This window comes from Rhinopithecus bieti, unplaced genomic scaffold (genome assembly GCF_001698545.2).
Source record: "Rhinopithecus bieti isolate Rb0 unplaced genomic scaffold, ASM169854v2 scaffold_5, whole genome shotgun sequence".
NCBI classification, from domain to species: Eukaryota; Metazoa; Chordata; class Mammalia; order Primates; family Cercopithecidae; genus Rhinopithecus; species Rhinopithecus bieti.
The window spans coordinates 6,968-15,980 of NW_016802964.1; the positions used below are offsets into that span (position 1 = coordinate 6,968).

Sequence of the window (9,013 nt, forward strand, 5' to 3'; positions counted from 1 at the left end):
AAAAGGTAAAACTCGGGCAGGCACAGTGGCTCATGCCTCTAATCCCAGCACTTTGGGAAGCCAAGGTGGGCGGATCACCTGATGTCAGGAGTTTGAGACTAGGCTGGCCAACATGGTGAGACCCCATCTCTACTAAAAGTACAAAAATATTAGCCAGGCATGTGATGCGTGCCTGTAATTCCAGCTACTCGGAAGGCTGAGGGAGGAGAATCACTTGAACCCAGGAGGTGCAGGTTGCAGTGAGCCGAGATTGTGCAATTGCACTCCAGCCTGGGCAAAAAGAGCAAAACTCCATCTCAATAAATAAATAAATAAAATAAAAGTTAAAACTCACTGAATAAATGAAGCTACCAAGATACACAATACCTATTAAGAATCCCATTTCTAGAAATTCCTTTGAAAAACAGCTTTTGTTGTTAGCAATCACATATCTAACTTCATTCATTCTCTTTTTATTCTAGTAATCCACTGGTAAACTCCCTAAAGTAACAGGTTCTATATTTTACAAAAGGTCAAATTTGTAAATGCCTAGAAAGTTATTCGTCTGATAAACGTTTTCCTTCTTGTGCAGAGACCTTCATTCACATTGACTCACCTGTTTTCATATTGAAATTTTGCCAATATGTCTTTGGCTTTGGTTTGATTGTTGAGTTGAATGGCCATGGATACCTTGGAGAGAAGTGGAGCATGGACCCGTATGACTCCTTCCGGCACGTCAGACTGCCAAGGAGGAGAAATTCAGTACATTCTGTCAAACTAGGATGAATATCAGCTCAATGATGCACTTAAGAGCTATGAAAATCAGTGCTACTCTGAATTAGGAAAACACGTCAGTACGATCAACATTAACCAGAATGGAACACTACTTTCTTTCTCAGCTGGAGACTCACTCATGACTAAACTTAACCTGGGATTTTACTTTCACTGCACATTGGGCAGGTCTTGCTATAATGACTTAAAATCATGAGGGGGAAAAACTGGGTTATGACAAAGTTCAAATGTTTCTATTCATGCATTTCTTGGACAAACTCCTAACTGACCCTGCTTTAAGCAGAATTCTGTACTTCAATATATTTTAAGAAGATCAACCTTTTGAAAATTTTAAGAGTCAATTAGAAAATATGGCTTCTCCAATAGCCTCTTTCTTTAGTTAGCAGCCATGAGTGGCTGGCCCAAATTCAATTCCACAGGGGCACTTGACACGGGACCCCTCAAAGTGCACTGAACACACTGCAGAGCAGGGTAAGTGGCTGTGGGAAAGATGGTGTCTCTTGTTTTAAATCTGTACCTTCTCAAAGGATAGTGCTGTTGATACAGATGATTTATATAAATGGACTCCTTATGGTCACATTCTATCAATATTGTATTGATACCCTAGAATATTTATACCCTAGAATAAATATGTTATGGGTTGAACTGTCTCCCCAAAAGACAAATTGAAGCCCTAACCCCTCAGTACCTCGAAACGTGACCTTATTTGGAAATACGTCATTGCAGATGTAATTAGTTAAGATGAGGCCATTACATAAGAGGTCTAAACTGCAGTAGGGTGTGCCCTTAACCCAAGTGACTTGCATCCTTATAAGAAGAGAAGATACATGGAGACACAAGAAAGAACGCCATGTGAAGCTGAAAGCTGAGGCCAGCTGAGGAATGCGAGGATTACTGGCATCACCAAAAGCAGAAGAGGTGCAAGAAGCAGGTGCTTCTCTCACAGACTTCAGAAGGCACCAAGCTTGCTGACACCCTGATTTTGGACTTTCAGCCTCAAGAACTGTGAAAGAATCATAAATGTCTATTGTTTTATGCCACCTCATTTGTGGTACCTTGTTAGGGCAGCCCTAAGGAACGAACACAAAATATTTTAGAACAGAGTCAGTTCTTACAGTATTCTCCTAACATTACCAGCAAGAACCATGACAGCAGGAGTTCAGGAAAAGATACTGAGGGATTTGCATCTGGATGGGGGCCAAGTCCCAGGCTCATTGTAGCCAAGACTGTACTCCTAAAGTACGCCTTTAATCGTCTATGTCCTATTTCGTCAGCTCCCCAGAAGCCTCTCCCTATACAATAGATGGCACACTCTGACACTACTGACCGATGATCGTCATCATCTCGTTCCTTCTATAACTTTCCACAACATTGTCGCTGTGAATAGGAGGCCCAGGCACACATTCTGAATCATCAGCTAGTCAGGTCCCTCTACCATTCCTTTATGTGCCACATGGAAAATGTCAAGTTTGAAGGATAGTTCATGACAAACATTATACATAAATGTGGTGGATGTTGCCAGAGAAGACTATATAGGGAGTTAATGGAAGGGAAAGGAAATTATTTTTCTTACCATTCTTCTTGCCGAGGGTGATTTTTGCAGTACCTTTGAAGTCTTGGGGCTTGCAGTCTAAAGCAAACAGAGTCTTTAGGAATAATGTTGGAGTAATGTTGAGCAAACAAGCATATGTTGCTTTTGGAAGTGTAACTGGTACAATCTTTATGGAGAACACTTTGGCAATATTTATAAAATTATAAAATGTATACACACTTGAATCCAACAGCTCCACGTCTATGCATTTATCCTATAAATATACTTCATTTGTGAACAATGATGTATACAGATGTTTGTTCTCTGACTCACGGATTGTAACAGCAAAAGATTAGACACAAACTGTTCACCAATATGAGACTGCTGAAATAACTTACGGTGTGTCTACGGAATAGCATGCAAAAGAAGCAGAGAAGCAAAGGTGCCGGCTTTGTGGACTAATATAAAATAATCCCCCATGATTTGTTAAGTCAGTAAAGCAGGACTCAGGACTGTATGCTACATTCATGTTAAAAGGGAAAGAACATACACTGATATTTGCTGGTAAGTGGATAGAGCATCTCAGAAGGTTTACACACCTGCATGTTCCTGTACACACACCCTGCCGTTGGTGATACTATTTGTCTCCAGGAGGGGAAGTCAGAGGTGGCTGATTTTTATTCTATGGTCTTTCCTGACTTCTAAATTTATAACTTGTTAATGAACTGTCTATTCCAATCAAAATTAAGAATTAAAAACACAATATAGCGGCTAGGCGCGGTGGCTCATGCCTATAATCCGAGCACTTTGGGAGGCCAAGGTGGGGAGATCAGGAGATCTAGACCATCCTGGCTAACATGGTGAAACCCCGTCTCTACTAAAAATACAAAAAAATTAGCCGAGCGTGGTGGCACATGCCTGTAGCCCCAACTACTCGGGAGACTGAGACAGAAGAATTGCTTGAACCCAGGATGTGGACGTTGCAGTGAGCCGAGATCGCGCCACTGCACTCCAGCCTGGGCGGCAGAGCAAGACTCCATCTCAAAAAAACAAACAGACAAAACAAAACAGAAAACCAAAAGCGACATAGTACAACAGTATGAAAGAAAAACTGTTTCTTCGTCTTTAAGTGTTTGCTTCTACGGTATTTACAACCTTTACATTCTATCTTGGTTCTATTTACAATAAAACATTAAAGTGACATGGATAGCAATGTACAGTTCACACACACACACCATGTGAGTCCATCCTAATGACAGCTCTGTGAAACAGACAGATCATTATCTGCCCTCCCTCCCAATTTATAAAATAAGAACATTGAGGCTCAAAGAAAGAATGTAGTTTGTCCAGGCTCATATGGGTAGTAACTGACAAGGCCTGACCTGACCTCTGTTCCACACATTTAATTATACTGTTACGGTTTTCCAGAGTGAAAACGGCTGCCCCTCCATCAAAGCAATGGATGAACTGGCAAAAACTATCAGTATTGACTCTTTTAGAACTCTGGACACAAATCCAAAGGCTTCAACTAGGGGAGTGCTTGAGTAAGAGAAAGAGCTGTGTGTCATTTTTACTTATGCTTTTCCATCCCTGCTCTCCAATTCAGTGATACCCTTGAAAATAACGGCCTGCACTTCTGGCATGGGTACTACAGGGAGCAGAATGAACCTCGCTCAAGAATTCTAATGATTTGCTCTCATCTGTCTGGTGGCTCCCTCAAAGACTGGCTCAAAAGGCTTGCCTTTACCTTGCCTAACTTGGAACTTGATGGGTGCTAAAGGGGTGTAATGTCAAAAACACTTACAGGCAAGTGTTTTTGTCATAGTTGCCTGATGCAGTGGATCAGAATTGAGGAAAACAAGAGATAACTAAAAAGCTTGGGAGGCAAGGCTGGAGATTGAGATGCTTTGGAAAATAAAGATTATAAAAAGCCTTAAAATATTCCTGAGAATATAAAGGCCACATGACTGAGAATGAGCTGGAAACACAAACTTCTGGCTGATCCTCAGGGTCTGTGCAAGCAGGAAGCGAGGGCTCAGGCAGAGTTAGAAACTGCTTTGCTGAGTGCTAAAGGTGTGCCCCAGCACACACACTGCTCATCTGCAAAGACTGGGAGGTTTTTTAGTTCCAGGCATTTAAGAGAATCTCTGTCTAATCATTAGTTATCATTAAACTAATGGAACAGACTTCCATAGCCACACAAAACAAAGAATGCAGACTTTACAAAATCAGTTCACGAGACAAGTCATGAAGCAAACAAACAATAGGTACAAGAGCAGAAGCAACAAACCCTGAGGAGGGAGAAGAATCTGATTTCCCAAGTTGCCACATTGTAATACTCAAAATGTCCAGTCTTCAACAAACAGCTGTTAGGTAAAAAAGTCAAGGAAATATTGCTCCTACACAAGGACAAAAAACCAATAGTTTCCGAAGAAACTGTCTAAGGAAGTCCAGACATTGGACTTACTAGAGAAAGTCTTCAGCTGGGTGTGGTGGTTCATGCCTGCAATCCCAGCACTTTGGGAGGCCAAGGCGGGCAGATCACCTGAGGTCAGGAGTTCGAAACCAGCCTGGCCAATATGGTGAAACCCTGTCTCTACTAAAAATATAACAAAAATTAGCCAGGCATGATGGCAGGCACCTGTAATCCTAGCTACTTGGGAGACTGAAGCAGGAGAATCACTTGAACCTGGCAAGCAGAGCTTGCAGTAAGCTGAGATGGTTGCAGGACATTGTGAATATGCTAAAACACACTGAATTGGTACAATTTCAAATGCTTAACATAGTGAATTTTATATTATGTGATTTTTTCCTCAATTAAAACAAATTTTTAAAAATTTCATTTCTAAATAAAAGTATTGGTTCTACTTGATATGAAGTCACTTTCCCTATTATGAGTCAGAGAATACAGTCTTTCATCACGATTACGGTAAATCAACAACACTCCCTCCCGCCTCACTGCCTTGGCATTTACTGTTATTTTCCCTGGACTTTCTCCTTTCACAGTGGTATCCATCCTTCAAGACACAACTCCAACCAGGCACAGTGGCTCACATCTATAATCCCAGCACTTTGGGAGGCCGAAGTGGGAGGGTCGCTTGAGGCCATGAGTTCAAGACCAGCCTGGGCAATATAGCAAGACCCCCGTCTCTATAAAAAAATTTTTTTTAAGTTAGCCAGGTGTGGTGGTATGCATCTGTAGTCCCAGCTACTGGAGACGCTGAGGCAGGAGGATCACTTGAGCCCAGGAGTTCGAGGTTGCAGTGAGCCATGATCATGCCACTGCACTCCAGTCTGGGTGACAGAGCAAGACTCCAACTCTATAAAAAGAAGTGTAGCTCCAGGCAGGGCACAGTGGCTCATGCCTGTAATCTCAGCACTTCGAGAGGCTGAGGCAGGCAGATCACCTGAGGTCAGAAGTTTGAGATCAGCCTGGCCAACATGGTGAAACCCCTACTCTACTAAAAATACCCCGTCTCTACTGAAAATACAAAAATTAGGTGGGCAGGGTGGCGCATGCCTGTAGTCCCAGCTACTCGGGAAGCTGAGGCAGGAGAATCAATTGAACTCAGGAGGCAGAGGAGCAAGACTCTGTCTCAAAAAAAAAAAATGTAGCTCCAATGTTGCATCCTCAATGAAGCCAACCACAGTCTCCCACGTTAGAGCACATTTCCTTGTCCTCTGCATGGCCCTGACACAGCGGGCCTGGTGCTTCCCTGCTGGGCCCCTGGGGCTCTCATATACATTTGTCTCCCACATTAGGTGTAAGTTCCTTTGAGGGCAAAGTAAATTTCGAGTATCTCCACATCCTCCTCAAGGTTGAATGCAGTATCTGGCACTTGTGATCACCCTCAAGTTAAAGAAAAGCAGTAAAAATAATTCTTCTAAAACTTGTTTCCATTATGTGCCTCCACACAAATAACTGTGTTAAAACAAAACTCTGAATTCCTTGGAATGTAATGAATTCACACAAAATAATTTAAGGATTAGCTATTCCTTTACTATCTGATCAATGAAGAAATCTCTTTTCCCAAGTATTAGACATTTGGATACTGGATTGCCCTTAAATCAAGTTGACAGGGACTAAAATGTTGACTTTCAGCTTTTGCGAGAACCGTTTTAGCCTTTCAACCAATCTTCCTGACGATTTCAAGAACTTTAACCAAAAGGCACGTAACTCTCAACAAGACGCAAAGACCCCGGTACTCTGTCATGAACCCACTTTCCAGGATGTTTATAGTTACAACACTCCCTGATCCTTGAGAATAGAAAACGCTTGGTTCTAAATGACAAGCTACTTTGTGCCTGCCTTGGAGGAGTACAAATCTAGGCAGTGGACAATCGCCGTGCCTTGTTCGCTGTCTTACCTCCCGCTCAAGGGTCCTCCTCCTGAGCAGCTTCCTGACACTGGGGAGCTGCTTCTTTAACAGCATCGTGGCTTCATTCATTCTTCTTACTTGAGTGATCAAAAAAGATGGAACCTGGAGAAGAAAAATAGCTTGGACTGGATGGAAAACGCTTGAATTTAACCTCCCTAGTAGATTCTGCCTTTAGGCATGGCAACTCCTCCCAGTCACTCGGTATCCTGGAGCCAGAAATGGTGACATCGTCCTTATAAAGTTTAGAAAAAAATTATGTGGATCCCTGTTTCAAAGGGAAACTGTGATAAAGAGTAGCCCTTCCAGAAGGTGTAAGGATGTCACAGCCACCTGGGGTTATCTTCTCATATTTCTTCCCTATGACCAAGGGAGTTGCCCAGTCACGGAGCCTTTACGTTTCCTGAGGCCATGGACTTCCGAGGAGGACCTGTCATCACAGTGTCACTCACCTTCCACAAAATGTTCTGGTACTTAAGCATTAGGCGGATGATGTGGGCTGCAGTGTTTGCTAACAGCAATTCTTCACAATCAGAGTGCTTGCTTCTACTGAAGAAAAGGTTTGGTGCCATCACTGTAGAAATGTTCCACAGACTCATTCGGTTTTTTGATTCATTGGCGATCACTTTACTGAAGAATGTCATGAGGGCCTAAGAAGAAACAGCATCGTGTCATACAATCGCGCACCGTCAAAAGGCGCCCGATTGCTATCACTCGTTCTGTTCCCGTTCACTCTGCCGCCAGAGAACTGTCAGAAGTACAGAATGGTCAAACGTACCATGTTTCCCTCTAACTGGTTACAAGTACTGAGAAGAAATGTGAGCAGTATATTCAAATGTCTGCTTCATAAAAGTGGCCATTTTAATGGATTTTATTATACTGCAGTTTCTATAAATATGGTTTGCATTTTCTTTTATCCTAAAAGAGTTTGACAAGTGTTAAAATTAAATATAAACCAGGAAGAGAAAACACTGCAGTTCAATAAACACGAGAGGTAGTTTTGTTGTGAAGAAAAGTAATTCTGAAAAATACCCTTACCTTAAAGCATTGTTGTTGAAAACTATGTACCATTTCTAGGCAGAGGAAATCCACTTCAACAACAGGAGTGTCTCATTCCTCAGCCTGAATGTAAACTCAACTAAACAATTTTAAAATGGACTTTTGGGTGCTATTTTCTATGCTTTTCAACTTGGAAATTGTCAGCTGGCCAAAAGCAAATGTTTGTGTGCAGGTCTTTGAAGCAATTAAAAAAAAAAAAAAAGAATTGAGAAAGCTTAATACAAGTTTGCTGTGCTACCAAAGTATAAATACTTATCAGAAACTTCTGAAGTTCACCGAGACAACTGAAATCCCCAAAAGAAGTGCTCTTTGGCTTTCCGAGTTTGAATTCCACTATGTGGTATTCGCAATGAGAAAAACAGCACTGAATAGTAATAATAGTTAGCATTCATTTGAGGGTTTGCTGTGAGCCAGGCGTTACCCTTAGTTTTATATATATATATTCACTTATCATCATTCAAACCCTGTGAGGTAGGTACTATTATTATTTTACAGATGAAGAGACACAGGTGGAGAGGGGCCAAGCAGCTTTGCCCTGCATCAGTTAATTAAGTGGCAGAGCCAGGATCTGAACCAAAGGAACCCATTCTTCAGTTACAGTTCTTGACCTCTAACTCACACCAGCTGCAATCTTAGCTCCAGTCACAATTTAGAATAAAAAATTGAGAGAGAGGGAGGAAGGGAGACAGAGAGAGAGAGAGAGAGAGAAAGAGGGAGAGAGAGAGAGAGAGAGCGCATGTGTGCAACATCCTCACCAGTCCCGTGATATTCTGGGGGGACCTTTTGTTAGAAATGTATTGAATTATTTGATAAATGCTGCATCCTCAGTTGTATGAAAGGGTAGATGACATTTTGACTCAGATATTTGACACCAGATGGATTTTTTTTGTTAAAAGAACACTGTGTAGACAAAGCCAAAAAACAACCTAATAAATTTTCAGCTTTTGAAAATTACTGAATTATATTAGAAAAGGTCATTTTTATGTCATAGCTGATCTCTGCCCTCGCCTCAAGGATATAATATGACTGACATATATTATAATTGACATAGATATTTTTGCTGTGTAGGAGGAAGGTCCTTACCACACTGAAATGTGTGGTAAGAGGCAGCACTAACAACCATCTTTGTTTTCAGCATTTTGTTTCCTGGCCTCAAAATTACCATCTCTTTTCTTTTCTTTTTTTTTTAATTATACTTTAAGTTCCAGGGTACATGTGCATAACATGCGGGTTTGTTACGTATGTATACTTGTGCCATGTTGGTGTGCTGCACCCA

At 41.6% G+C, this 9,013-nt stretch overlaps 1 protein-coding gene across 7 annotated transcripts in view; it reads right to left on the reverse strand.

Moving 5' to 3' along the window:
• Positions 1–291: 291 nt before the first annotated feature.
• Positions 292–9,013, reverse strand: part of ARHGAP28 (Rho GTPase activating protein 28) — a 176,165-nt gene continuing 167,443 nt past the window's right edge. For 4 of the 7 annotated variants that reach the window (XM_017864685.1, XM_017866820.1, XM_017866948.1 and 1 more), the window contains 4 exons: positions 7,131–7,328; positions 6,670–6,783; positions 2,345–2,401; positions 303–720 (listed from right to left, as the gene is read on the reverse strand). In XM_017864685.1, the coding sequence (XP_017720174.1) occupies positions 592–720; positions 2,345–2,401; positions 6,670–6,783; positions 7,131–7,328 (498 nt within the window). In that variant the 3' untranslated portion in view covers positions 303–591. Of the gene's footprint in view, positions 721–2,344; positions 2,402–6,669; positions 6,784–7,130; positions 7,329–9,013 lie in introns of all 7 variants that reach the window. The other 3 variants (XM_017865423.1, XM_017866541.1, XM_017866030.1) reach the window with 3 other exon arrangements.